The sequence below is a fragment of the Labeo rohita genome, chromosome 3 (genome assembly GCF_022985175.1).
Source record: "Labeo rohita strain BAU-BD-2019 chromosome 3, IGBB_LRoh.1.0, whole genome shotgun sequence".
Classification (NCBI taxonomy): domain Eukaryota; kingdom Metazoa; phylum Chordata; class Actinopteri; order Cypriniformes; family Cyprinidae; genus Labeo; species Labeo rohita.
Window position 1 is genome coordinate 23,496,901 of NC_066871.1, and position 15,213 is coordinate 23,512,113.

The 15,213-nt window shown below is 37.0% G+C and overlaps 1 protein-coding gene across 1 annotated transcript in view; it reads left to right on the forward strand.

Moving 5' to 3' along the window:
• The window catches only part of xylt1 (xylosyltransferase I), an 82,248-nt gene that overhangs the window by 36,125 nt on the left and 30,910 nt on the right, over nucleotides 1-15,213 (forward strand). Inside the window, exons 2-4 of the mRNA XM_051105680.1 lie at nucleotides 4,526-5,048; nucleotides 11,374-11,546; nucleotides 14,293-14,495. Coding sequence (XP_050961637.1) covers nucleotides 4,526-5,048; nucleotides 11,374-11,546; nucleotides 14,293-14,495 — 899 coding nt within the window. The remainder of the gene's footprint in view (nucleotides 1-4,525; nucleotides 5,049-11,373; nucleotides 11,547-14,292; nucleotides 14,496-15,213) is intronic.

The following is a 15,213-nucleotide window of genomic DNA, read 5'->3' on the forward strand; positions in this document are numbered from 1 at the left end:
GAACACTAGAGGCCCCTTTTTTTTGTATCCTTTCAGATTGTTTAAATTGCGCGGCAGTGTTGACGATATAGCAGAATCTCTGCCAGCTGACACATTTTTACAGCATATACCATCATACCGCCCAGTTCTAGTGTTCATGTGTGTGTGGCCTGTGATGTTCTTCCCCATCAGAGAGGCGGAAAAAGAGCCAGATAAAAGTGTGCTTGATAAACGAGTGTGCGACTCCCACCATTCCTGTGATGGATGATGCAAGAGAGAGGGGAGCCTCCTTCCCCTTGAGAGAGAATACAGAAGGCCTGCGACTGCCAGGGTGCTCAGCGGTGCAGAGCAGGGCTCTCAGAGCACCTTGGGAAATGACAGATTTTTGCAAGCGATCGATAGTCTTCTCTCCAGCAGCCTAACTTACCTCCTGTGGTTGCTCAGGCTATTAATCCAAGGCACTGTAATTTCCTCCTGAAAGCTCCTGGTGGAGGAGGAGGAGGAGCAGACGGGAGTGGAGTCTGCTCTAAACGGTAGCCTTTAGAGGGCCAAAGCGAGGGTGACGCGACAGAGATTTGTCTTCAAAAGTTTCCCCTCACAAATAATGCACTCTGCGAGTTCACAAACAAGCTTTAATAAATGCTTTGTGGACAAATTGCACCATAACGGTAAGGAAATTAGAGTTGCAGCAGTGCTTCGTCTTACTTCCTGTCCTCATCTCCTTCGCTTTGATTTTTTTTTTTCCTTTTTGTTTGTTTCCATTTCCTCTTATTAATGTCTCTTTTGCCGTCTTCTGTTACTTACAGCATCCTTCAAGCCTGGCGCAGTAATCGGTGGACAGAATGAGTTAGGGAAATGTAAGAACAGATGACAGGAGAAGTTTTTGAGAAGTCTGGGATGCGATGCGTGGGAAAGTTAGTGGTAACATGTCAAAGAGGTTGTAATGTTAAAACGACCACTGTCAGAAGTTTTATAAAGCAGAGACATCCAAACTCTCAATATGATGTACTGACCCTTATGTAATCCTGCCTTGGAGTAAACCAAGACCTGTTCCCCTTTTTTACAAAATGAAATATAAGTCTCAGGTGTCCCCAGAATGTGTCTCTGAAGTTTAAGCTCAAAATACCCCACAGATAATTTATTACATCATTTTTAAAATGCCTATTTTGAGTGGAAGCTACATGTCTCTTTAAATGCATATTAGCTGCTGCCTGCCGCCCCCTTTTCTAGAATAAGGCTGTGCCTTTACAGCTCATACCTGAGATACTCTGACAAAAAAAAACATCTGTTTGGTTTTGATTAATCGGCACTGATAGTTGATTGGCTGAACTATCGGTTATCGGCAAAAATCCATGCCGATATTTTTTTCCGGGTTGGGTCCGTTGCTGGAGCGGCTAAGAATGTTGTCATTATACAGCAAAGTCCCTATAGTCTTTGTTATACAGCAGGGGAGTGGCCTCTAGTGGCGTAAATCACTGACAGCACGTGCTGTTTGTTTAGACACATGACACTGCGCGCTGCACAGAGCGGGACACTTCAAAGGTGGATTTAAAACATCGACAACGAAACGGTGTGTACAGTATACTGTAATGTGTGTTTTCATGTCATTACTAAGCGATGAATTTGTTGACTAGATGCTGCATTAGTGAAGAAAGGACAACAGTATACTTTTGCTTGTTGGTGATCAAATAAAGTCTTGTAGACCACTGCTTGAATTGAACGCGACGCGTCCAGTGTGTGTGATACCGGATAGCTGCGAGTTCTTCTGCACTTTTGCCTGTTGTGTGACTAACATATTTTTATATTTTGATTAGATAACCACAGATGTTCTAGAATAGAAGCAGTTAAATTGTGAAAGTACACCATATCCATATGTATGCAATTTCAGTACTTTGGCCTTTGTGTAGATATTTAAAGATGGCCATCTTTAGTTTGATTGTTGATGTAATGGTAACACTTTACAATATGAGTCCACTGGTAACATTAAGATTGATAAAAGCTGTAGAATAGAAGTATTGTTCCTTGCTAGAGTGTGTTAATTTCAGCATTTACTGATATATTTTAAAATGTTTAGTTGCTTTTGTTAACATTAATGAACAATGAACTAACTGTAATGATCAATATATAATTAATAATAATATTTTTATTCATTTACAAAGTATGGTTCAGTAGGCTACTTTTTTTTTTAAATAGTAGAGCACTATTTATTTTCCGCTCAGTATCCATTTTAAAAACTATCGGTCGATTAATCGGTATTGGCCAGTGTGGTCCAACCTAGTTATCGGTATCGGTAAAATCCAATATCGGTCGACTTCTAGTTTTGATTATCATGTCTGTCATGCTGAAATCATGTGTTTTTAAAGCCAAATCAGTTTAAACTTCTGATATACGGTTTTCTGAGTGCACACGTCTGAAGCGAACGCACAGAAAGCGGCTGCCACACAGCATGTGAGTACTAAACTAAGTTCTCTTTCATGTCTTATTGTGCTTAAACTGTCAAATACGCACAAAAACAGACGGTTATGTCTATGAAGGTAAACAGCTGGAAAAGAATTTGCATTTTTATATTAGATCTGTGTGGCAGCAGCATAATATACAGTAAATGAATCAATAAATCCACTGCTCTCTTGTCTCCTCTAAGGCTGCGACTCTAAACAGTGTTCTATGCTTGTCTGTGCGGCCAAAAACAGAACAGTTAGCCACTTTGCTCAAATGTTTGCCATGGCGTCAGAACTGGTACACCGTTGTCACTTGAGGAAACAAAATGGCGGCACCATGGGTGTAAATGTGTAGATTAAGGGGCGATAATATTATAATAAGATCCCCTTACAACGTCATGAGGGGAGCAAAATCAGCAGTTGTTTTTTCACATGCTTACAGAGAAAGGCATACCAAAACAAAGTTATCTGGGTTTTCATGTTTTTGAGTTGGTGCACTGGGGATCAAATTATAGAACTTAAACATGAAAAAGTCAGATTTTCATGATATGTCACCTTTAAAACAACCAAACACATGGCTGTTCATGAGTGTGCATGTTGGTGTCTGAATATTGTTGTACTGTTGATTTGAAATTTTTGAAATTGTAGTGTTTGCAAACAGTTATGTCCGACCTTTCCTTATTCAAGTGAATAGGAGTTGTATTTGCATTGGCTGAAAATTACTGTTAGCGTTACCAATATGGCAGCAGACTGATCCGACTGCAAGGATTAAGATGTAACACGAGTGATTTTAATCATTATTTTAAAAATATGAACCATAAATTAATTTTACACATTCTAATGAGCTTTATTTTACATTCAGCATCCTGTGAACACTATTGCCAAGAAACTAGCCTATATGAATTAAATTATCATGTCATTATCATAAATTAGTGTGCTTAAAAATGTAATTTATTTCTTTGATGGCAAAGCTGAATTTTCAGCATCATTACTCCAGTCTTCAGTGTCGCATGATCCTTCAGAAATCATTCTGACGTGCTGATTTGCTGCTCAAAAAACATTTATTATCAACAGTTGTGCTACTGCAGTGTCACTTTTGATCTATTCAATGCATGCTGGCAGAATAAAAGTATTAATTTTTCAAATGAAAAATCGTTTAAAATAATTTCACAATGATCAGCATCTTCAGTTTCAGTACGAGACTGAGTTGGCGTTTAACTTGTATGTTCAAGCTGAAATGGGCGTATGGCTTGCTAACTGAGTCAACAAAAGATATAAAGAGATAATAACATAAAAAGCACAATCATTTGCAGATAGTCGTCCTGTCATATCAGAGATCATATCCTCTCCTAAAGCTTTTGCAGCTACAGAGATGTCTCCTGCAATCATATCAGCACTCAGGGCATGGCTGCAACCTCCTTCCTGTTGCACACTCTGTTACCAGTGGAATATTTCATCAACCGTGACACTTGCAGGAAACTGCAAAATATCAGAAATGACCTCAGGTCCATGCTCCCTGTAAATTACAGTGTGTTTAAAGTCAGATAAGGTTACATACTTTCAGAATAGTTTTACTGTTGCTCAATAAAATTACTCGTATCACCTGTCTGAATATGCAGTTTTTTAGCGCACACAAGGAGCTAGATGTTTTCTGAATTGTGAGAAGTGCTGTAGGTTGGTGCCAGGTCATTGGTATGCGGTTGCTAAGGTGTTCTGAACGGCTGCTAGCGTATTGATATGCAGTTGCTAGGGTGTTCTATGTGGTTGATAGGAAATCGCTTAGTGACCCAAGTCAAAAGAGCCCATCTCCAGGTCTCTGATATTTTGTGTGACTCCTTTAAAGAGCAGGTCATATCATATTTTTTAAGTGTCCTAATAACAACAGATTTAAAAGCTTCTAAGGCCAGAAAACATTGTAATTTTCTCAGAATATCCACTTTATTTTTCAGTGCGGAAGTAAGGTGTTGTCTGGTAATGTGTTAGACGTCCGGTTCATAATCTGCCATAACCGGACCAATTGAATGTCTGATTGCTTATAACAGTAATTGAGGTGACATTGATGTTGTTTATCAGCTACTGATTTCGTCTGTTTTGTCTTCATATTTCAGGACGGCTACTATTCGCACCGGCCCAAGGAGAAAGTCCGCGTAGACAGCAACAATGAAAACTCCGTTCCCAAAGACTTTGAGAATATAGACAACAGTAATTTCGGGGCACGTTCGCAGACACAGAGACACGCGCCCGGCAAGCACAAACAAGGCCTTCTGGAGAAGGCGCATGCACAGCAAACCCTGAGCAAGCACTCCAACGAGGTCATTCAGTATGCACAGAATAAAGGTGGCTTCAATCAGACACGCACCGACCTCCAGCGGAGGGCCAATCCCACCCTCCGTCCACATCAATCCCAGCAGCACCGGCACCACCTTCAGCAGGCCAAGCGGTCGGCCGCGCCCACTGCCGACATTAAGTACGATCAACCACCCAAATGCGAGATCAGCGGCAAAGAGGCTATCTCCGCCCTATCTCGAGCCAAGACCAAGGAGTGCCGGCAGCAGATAGCAGAGGTTTACTGCCGCCACAAAGAACGCCAGCTCATGCCTGAGAAGGTCACCCGTTACTGCCCCGTGGAGGGTGAGTAGACTCTCTTTACGCTGCATACTCGATGTTAAAGACCTCGTAAAATCAAAATTGGGATTTTGTGGCTTTTAATCCATGTTTATTAGCTTTGAAACATTTTCTAGTGGGCAAATGATCAAGTTCGCATGAAATACAAAATTACAGCCGTTTTTGAAATGCATGTGATTGATCTTATTGTGAACGAGTGTTTAATTTCAAATTATTTTTGATCTACATTTTTAGTCAAAATATTAAAACTTGATATTCCTGTCAAAATGACACACTTCTCTTTGGTGATGTGTGCCGGACTTTATTTAGTCTGCGTAAACCACAATTAATTAGACTGGAACATGCATATATTTTTAAGTGCAATGTCTACATCTCTTTTTTTCTAGTTTTAATAGCTAAATTAAAACAAAATATTAATCAAAAAGCATGTCTAATTAATTGAAATCATGAAACTTATACAGTTTAACAGCAGTTTATTAAAAGTTTAACAAAAATTACCTTTTTAAGGCCCTAAAAAATGTTCAAATTCTGTTTTATTTATACCAAATTCTGTGTTCTCCAATAATTTTTTTAGTATGCATAAACCACAATTTGACTGGAACATGCATTCATTTTTGAGTGCAATGTCTACATCTCTTAAAATCTCAGGACCTATGAAATCCGTTTTATTTTATTTTTTTCAAATACCATTTTTCTTTATTCCATTTTTCAGGATTCAGGATTTCTGCAGTTTCTTTTTTCTGCTTTAAATTTTCTGGATTCCGGGACTTTTTTTTTTTTTTTTCTGTTTTAATTTTCTAGAATTTTTTTCTAGGATTTTTTCTAGTTTTAATGGCTAAATTAAAAAATATTAAAGAAAAAGCATGTCTAATTAATTGAAATCATAAAACGTATACAATTTAACAGCAGTTTATTCAAAGTTTAACAAAAATTACCTTTTTAAGGCCCTAACTATCTATCTCAAAATCTGCATTTGCATAATTTTCTGGATTACATTTTTGTTAGTAGTAGTAGTAGTGTTATTACAGTAGGTTTCTTTAAGTTAAACCAAACTTTTATTTTGACGGGTTGCTGCGAAAGTTTTTCTCCAAAGAAGAGGTAAAACACTATATAGTATTCATTGTGACTTTTAGATACACACATTTATTAAAAGCATTTCTTACCCCGGAAAATGGACAAAAAATATTGATGACTCATCCTGCACTACACAGATTTTTGTCCAATCAGTCCTCCAGAATGAGAATGACGCGCCCTCTGCGACTCAATTGGTTCATGGCTTTGACGTAACTTAAGCCTATTTTTTTAAATAATGGACAAGCTGGTTGATATTCTCTTGCCAAACTTTGTTTAAATAGGAAGTATACATCACCACAAGAGAGAAAACTGTCCTTGTCAGGTCTTTAACTCATTGTCATTGTTTTCTTTTGGGGTGAAGCCTGATTACAATCATTAACCTGCACTGGCATGAAGGGAAACATTAGCTGGAGTTTATGGGAATTTAAGATAAATAATGCTTAAAATAATGATGGTTTTCCTGAATTAATTGCCATCCTGTCTTTTGAGGTTTATGGAAGTGGCACATTAAGAGTCACAGGGCTGGTAACAGACATTCTCAGCACTTGTAATTACAATCAGAGACAGGCTGGAAATGAGATTCTGGATTTCCGCACAAGGTTAGACGGATGTAATTGCTGTACGGTGTCTTTTTTTTCCCCTCTCCGTCTCCCATAGCTGACTACAGAAAACATATTCATGCAATTATGCAGTGCACAGTCGTCTGCACACAAATCAGGCCTGTGGATGCGTTCAAATAGAACAGTGACAGATCTTCTCAGGGCTCAGAGCCTCTGCCCGGAGAAACTTCCGGAAAGCAGAATGGGTTTTGACAGATATGACAGGGACATCACCGCAGAGACATGAGTCTGGGACATGCGGAGGTTGTAAGGGAGTGGGGTGGGGCTTGAATGCATCTATTTTCGGCAAGTACAGTAGACCGAACAAACCACAAGGATGCTGTTTGTATGTATTTATAAAACTGTAATTGCATTGTGCGGTAACAGACAAAGCCTTTGATGGCAAACACGTGAGCGGTTTGCCTCAGTGGTGGCAATTAGCGCAGAAGCAACAGAAATTTGAAACAAATGGCAGGTTTTTAATTAACATTGTTGGATGAATGCGTTTCAAATGTGGTCCAGGCTGTCGGTCATGAGGTCCCACAAGAAATCTGCGCATTTTAAACACTGTTGACTGTTGAGGGAAATCTGCAGAATAGATTTACAGAACTGAGAGTGCTACACTCAGTGGCTGCTTGTTACTTGAATGGAGAAATTTCCAAAGCTGTTTATAAAGATTACTTTTCTAAAATCTGGCTTCTATGAAAATATTTTTCAGGTCGGTCCAGTTATTACAATGCATTTTCTAGAGTTAAACAAGCAATGTTTCTAACCAGTCTGCTCTGTGAGATCGAAATACACTACTGTTCAATAGGTTGGGGTCAGTACAATTTTTCCAAAAAAAAAAAAAAAAAAGAATACTTTTATTCAGCAAAAATGCATTAAATTGATTAGAAGTGATAGTAAACATTTATAGGGCCCTATGAAATTCATTTTGAAACTTTTTTTCACACTTTTTTCACACTGAAACTTAACAGCAATTTATTATGTTTAACAAAAAATTACATTTTTAAAGTCATATAAAATATTGTTTTCTCTCAAACTCTTTTATTTTTGCCAAATTCTGTTTTTTTGATGAATTTTCTGGATTCCATTTTAATGGTTTCATTAAATTTTAATAATCAAAAGCATCCCTAATTAATTGATTTTATTGTTTAAAAATGTATTTTTTATTTTATTATTTGTTTATTTATTTATTTATTTTTCAGAAATACTGTGTTGTGCATTTACTGGTAAATAAGTTCTGGTGAATTTTTTTTTTTTTTTTTTTTCTTATATTCCAGAATATTCCAGTTTAATAGTCATAGACACTAGTCCATATCACTGTACTGACCAACTTTTGATTTATGGGTAATTCTATGCCAATGTCAACCTTACCATGAAATTTTTTTTTTTTTTTACCAAAGGTTTTTACTATACTGATAGCACAGATGTCAACATTTGGTGGTTCAAATACCCATGTGGGGTCACTCTTAAAGTTTTAAAAGCATTTTTTTTTTTTAGTGCATGATAGTCTGGTAAGTGCTATTTTCAGGCTTGTCACATCCATAACAGTACATATTCCTCATAATTAGACACATCAAAATTCAAATAAAGTAATAATTATATGTTGTGAAGAGCCATTGCTTCTCTATTTGTTGGGTATTGTTGCATCTGGTTTGTATATTTTAATTCGCAGAAATCCTACAAAGTATGTAGTCTCTCAAAAACGGTGTCCTTTTTTTCTTTTTTTTTTGTCACATCCATAACGCATGATTATTTCCCCTTTTTAACATAGAAAACTTGTGCGTAGACTGTTATTTTTCTGATGTTTAGACACAATCAACAAGAGTTTATTAAAATATAAACAGATGGTTCGGTATATTGGTAACACATACATTCTCTAAGCATTTATATGTCCATATAAATCCATAACACTGGATTTGACCTTATTTATCCAAAATTTGGCAAAATCTGTGACATTTCACGTTACACAGTATATTCAATTTTTATGACTGGATTCTGCAATTCTGTCCACTTTTTCAGCATCACAGAACTCATAGGGCTCTGCTTTTATAATATTACGGATTATTTCCATTTCCAAAAAATGCTTTTTAACTTTCTATTAATCAAAGAATCCTGAAAAGATCTATCACGTTTTCCATGAAAATATTTGTATTATATTGTATAATATTAGTTCTTTCCATCACAGTTGTTACATATTACAGTGTTGACCATATTTTTGATCAAATGAATGCAGCCTTGTTAAGCATTATAGACTACTTTCAAAAATATTTAAAAAAATCATACCAACCCCAAACTTTTGAACACCAGTGTGTTTCTTTTTATCCTTGTGTTTTATTTTTATCCTTCTTTTATCTTCTTAGTGTGTTACATTTTTTTCCACCTTATTTTTTTAATGTGGAAGTAAGCCGTTTTCTGTGAATGTGCCAGAAGAATAACAAATTGCAGGAAAAAGTGTTCATAATTAAGATAATACATTAAAAAAAATGTGGTAACTCCAGTTTGCAATATCAATGAGCAAAACGAGCTGTTTTGTACAGCTAAAAGTAGCTGGAAGTGAATAACACCGGAAGCAAAACACATTAAATTGCAAACGGCCGCGCCCGCACTTATGGGGAAAATAAGGTAAATAACAAAGTGTAATAATACTGTGTTTAACTTGCAGCGAATTCTTGCATTGTGAGGCGTTGGCGTGTCATGCTCGTGATAAAGTGCTATCGGAAAGATCTTGTAGCGAGAGGCAACACAGATGCTCCAACTTTGAAAACGCTCACTGCTTCAGGCGAAATCTCACAACTCTGCTTCTGTTCCTAAATGTTAACATACTCTGAGAGCAGAACTAGTGTTTTACTGAGAACACATAGGAAACGCAGGGACAGATGATGGTCAGGCCTGTCCACCCCATAAAGACAGAGGACACCGAGGGGTTAAGATGGTGTAACTGCCTTTAATAAAGGACCTTCGTGTCTTTCCCGGCCTCCACCCATCCAGGGTCGGCCAGGTTCCCCCTCAGGCCCAGGAGCGGTGCCTTTTGCTGCCCCCGTTGAGGCTTCATCACAGGGTCTGGGAGGTCGGTGCACTTTGGGACAGTAACGACAGGCTCGGCTCTCAGATTATAGTCATTACCCCCTCATGGCCCATGTCTTCAGTCAGCATGGCCTTGCGCCAAAACATAGTGCCTTCAGTGTAATTTCATATGAGCATTTAAAATTAACCTCGTGGCCTGTAATGAGTAATTCAGCTTGCCCTTCTTTAGAAGTGGCAGGCTATACCATGACATGGAGAGAGAGGCAGCCCGCCACGTATTTATTCTGTGGGCATTTTTAGAAAGCCACAAATGACCAAGGCTCAGCCCTTGTGGTCTGCGCCAAGCTATTTGTGAGTGCTGGATGTATGTCTGAAGGAAGGCGGGGATGGTGTCTTATATCAGCCATTGTGGAGATGGTATCACTGAAACACTTATAGGCCAATAGGTGATCATGTGGTGGATCCCTGCGGTTCTGGATTCCGGCGTTACAGCAGTGTCTCAGATGGATTGAGGTACCCTCAACTCAGTTTAAGTGTTACAAAGACTCATCTGTTTCAGCTGGACCACGGAGGGATATTCTCCATCTCAATGACTGCGTCACACAGTCAGTTTTTGAGATTGATTGACTGTATTTATTGATAGGAGTCTGTCCCAAATTTGTCCTGTTCTTACCATAAACAAAGCCCCTTTTATATTCCTGTAGTTAGGGATGTGAATAATGACCGTAATCACGTTGGCAAAAGATGGTGACCTTTAGAATGACTTGGTAGCTAAAATTAAACCGGGCTGTAAATGAGCTCTAAAATCATTGAAAGTTTTGTTTTCTATGCTTTAGCTTTATTTTAGCTCTCATTAGCCTCTAACGTTTTGAACTCCAACCAACAGTGACAATATCGACCAAAACCTGCAAATTTGTGACCCTGAACCACAAAACCAGTCATAATGGTCAATTTTTTAAAATTTGTACATGAAACATTTTATTTTATTAAGGTATTTTATTTAGGTATTTTATGTAATTTTTTAAAATCTAAAATGTACTTTTACTTTATAATATTCCTGTGATTGCAAAGCTGAATTTACAACATCATTACTGCAGTCTTCAGTGTCACATGATCCTTCAGAAATCATTCTAATATGCTGATTTGCTGTTCAATAAACATTTTTTTATTATTATTATTATTATCAGTGTTGAAAACGGTTAATATTTTTTATTATAATAAGTTATTAATATGTTTGTGCAGACTGTTACACATTATTTGTTTAAAATAAATATCTGTTGTAACATTGTAAGTGTTTTACTGTCACTTTTGATCAGTTTAATGCATCCTTGCTGAATTAAACTATTCTGGTTTTTTGTTTGTTTGTTTGTTTTTAAATAAAAAAAAAATCATCCCAGACTTTTGAATGGCAAGTGCATATCAATGAAATGAATAAATTGCAGTTTTGTGTATGGTTATTAAACTTTATGGCCCCATAAACATAAAAATGTCCCTGGAAACCAGCTACAGGGCACAAATATTACCCTTAAGCTTATTTCTGGCAACTGACAATCTGTTTTAAGTATAGATGTGGCTAAGTTAGTCTTGAGTCCATTGTGGTTAATGTGTGTGTGTCTGTGTTTGCGCAGGCAAAGTGAATATGAATGTGCAATGGGAGGACGACTCTATGGAGACTGTGCCTGCGGTACCGGTGCGGATAGCCTTCATGTTGGTGGTCCACGGACGGGCCTCACGCCAGGTTCAGCGCCTCTTCAAGGCTATATACCACACGTCTCATTTCTACTACATTCATGTGGACCAGGTATGTCTTCAGCATCCATCCAGTTTTATAAATATCATCTGTAATGATGAGAATATTCTGAAATGACTAAACAGCAGGGGTTGTTGGCTTGTTAATATGTTATAAAATATATAAAATCTAAACTTTTTGAACTTAATTATTAACTAATCTGTTGCTGGGTGAATAGTTGACCATCTCCAAGAGCAGTAGTGGATGGGAAGAGAGGGGCATGCTGGGTAAACAGTGGGCTCCAACCCCTCCATTCATTCAGTAAGCTGTTTCAAAAGCCTGATGGAAGATTATTAAAGAGCCATACTTCAGTGTCTTTCACACCATTTACTCTCACAGCTTGGCAAGTGATAGAGTGTGAACATGAAAGGCTGTTTGTTCACACACACACACACAAACACACACACATACACGCATAATGCTGCTACCCCCCTCCCTTAATTACACACATACAAAAATACACTTAATGAGCCACTTGAATTTATGGCAGGAATGCGTAGGGTGAGTACGCTGTCTTGTAATTTCAAAAGAGCAGGATAAAGAGCTGCTTTTCAATCAGTCCATCATCGTGGAGACAAGCTTTATGACTCCATAAAACGAGCAGTGGAAAGGAGAGGAGTTAAAGGTGGGGTGGTATAACACAGAAAACACACCATGAATCGAAGTCTGTTCCATGTATATCTCTAGAAGAACATAGTGCATCTGTCTAGTTCATCAAAGCACTTTTTTGGCCAAAAAAAAACTATTTTTTAGCATTTGTGAGGTATTTTCTAGTAAAATATCTAATAAAAATACTTCTTTTGAGCATAATATTTACGGAATTTTAGGAATGCACAATATATTGGTACTGTTTTGTCTGGGGGCTGATTTTATTTTTTCAGTCAATATTGGATATATATTTTCTTAGATTTTGGTTCATCATAGATTAATTGAAAAATATAGACAAATATACTGATTAAGATAATGTTACAGTTAGGGGTGTGCTATATATATAATGTATGGTAATATCGTAATTGTTGTTTAAACGACTCGTGATTTGACATTATCGAGTATATACCGATATATTTCCTTTTGTTTGAAAACAACACCAAGTCTCTCCTGTGTGGAAATTAAAAGCAAATTATTTTTAATAATTTGGATAGTTTTTACAAGAACTTATTTGTTAGAATTAAATAAACAATAATCAAGTTCTTTTATAATAACAGTACACTGAAGCTTTGAAAATAACTATAAATAAACATGCAGTGGTAACCTTAACATTTATTTTAAGATTTAACATTTGTAGATGATCTAAAGTGAAAAAGTTTTGTGAAAATTTCAAAAATCTTTTTCATTTACAATTGTCATGTTTGTGATGTTTATTTTTATTTTTATTTTTTGTAATATGCTATAGCTGCTGACCTTTAAATCAAAACACACATGATTTTTTATGAGATCAGTTACTGTGTTATTTAATCAGAAACACAGTCTAAAATATTATATATACAGTCTTTTATTAGAGCTAGGCCAACAGCCCCCCTACAGAATTAAAACTCCCTGAGCACATGTGAGTTATCTCTCTTATCGGCAAGACATATTGGCCCTATTTTTTCATATCGGGCCAATGGCGATATTTTCATTTCAAGCCATTATCGGCTGATTCTGATATTGGTCTGATAATGTCGTGCATGCCTAATTTATATAATCTGATATAGTTAATATCAGACGAAGAGTGAAGTTTTTCTCCAAATATCAGCATGACTGCAAAAGTGATATTGATTTGATTAACAGCTCAATAATATGAGGTTAATATTAACTGACTTACATTTTGGATGCAGCAGTTCTTATTTATGCTGTATTTCGACAATGAAAATAGTTCCAAACAAAGCCACAGCAGAGCTGTTTTGCGTCTTTGAGCAACACACAACAGTGTTTCGTTACTGAATCGATCAGCTGTTTGAACGAATCGGTTGAATGAATGACTCAATGACTCACTCATGCAGTGATTTCCCACCACCTACTAGTGATTTTAGGTTTATATATAAAGCATATTTCCCTCTTTTCCCCCCAAATCATTTCGAATATCAGTATTCAACATTTCTTTTAAACATGAAAACACTTATGCATTTGTAACTGCATTAATGTCCTGAATTAAACAGTCTGTGTAAATGCATCTAAATGCAACTTAGGCTTTAGTTGATATGGATTTCATTTGATTGGTAACAGCACTATAGTGAATTTATTGATTAAATTTTGGAATTTGACACAAAAGATTATGCATATATTTAATTAGGTTACAAAAAATTGGCTTTATAATGGTAAAAGGTAAAAATCAATTTAAACGTATTGGAAAAGGTAATTTCTGTTACTCCTACAAACTAACCATCGTACAGAATATGAAGACTATCTAAAGCTTTGGAAGTCAGCTGTCCACAGCAATCCTAACCTGTCAAAGTACCAGCACAATAACATGCTCAGCAAAATATCCTGTAATTATCGTTTTCAGCAAAAGTCCAGAAAATATCAAGATATCATTTTTTTTGTCATTATCACACACCCCTAGTTGCAGTATGCACACGTTACATGAAACTCTGTGCCACCTGACTGTTTGAAAAAGCCTCATCCACTTCATTCAATCAGTTTTTCCCCACAAGGTGCCCTTAGTGGACGGTCAGACTTTGTTTATCTCATAATAACACCGGTCACGTTTGACTGACTGATCCTAGATAAAGTTCTCAGACTCCAAATTAACCAGTGCCTGTCTTTTTTCCCCCCGCAGCGATCCAACTACCTGCACAGGCAGATGTTGACTCTGGCTCGCCAGTATCCCAACGTCCGGGTCACACCGTGGCGCATGTCTACGATATGGGGTGGTGCCAGTCTGCTCACCATGTATCTGCAGAGCATGAAGGACCTTCTGGCCATGCGAGATTGGTCCTGGGATTTCTTCATCAACCTGAGTGCTGCTGATTACCCAATCAGGTGAGTCATAATTATCTCGCATTACTCCACTTTTGACTGATTACTCTGTTGATATCATTTGCATTGCTTGGTTTGTCATTGTTTTCTCTCAGGAATGATTCACGTTTATTGGTTGCCACAGAGAACAATTGAGTTAACACCTGACTAGCATTTAGCTGTGGGCTGCTGGGAGATTAGTTCCAAGCAATGTCACAATTTAGTTTAGCAGGGGATTATGGGTAATTGAGATCACCATTGGCTGTTTGATCTGGTGTCAACAAGCTTGATGGTTCATAGAACTGTTGAGGGATTACATTTAAGCATCTTGTGGAGATTGTACTTATTTATTCAGAATTAGCTCAATTTAATATCAACAGAGTCACAACACAATAAAAAAGGAACGTGACGATATTGAACTTAGAGGGACTCTGAAATTAAATTAATTTATGTAAAATAAAGAGATTAATTAAATACATTGTGAATATTAGAAGGAGCTGTACCAGAAAGGTATGCAAGTTATATTAAAAAGAAAAATGTGTGTGTGCGTGTGTGTTTGTGTGTATATATATATATATATATATATTTATCATCTTTTTAAAGTCCAGGAATTTTCTTTTCCAAATAAAAAAAGAAATAAAATGCCCCAGTATCTCATCACATTACCTGTAACTCAATGTGGCATTTCTGTCTGTAAGCCGAACGGAGTCTAAAGATTTGAATTATCACCATGATAAATGCC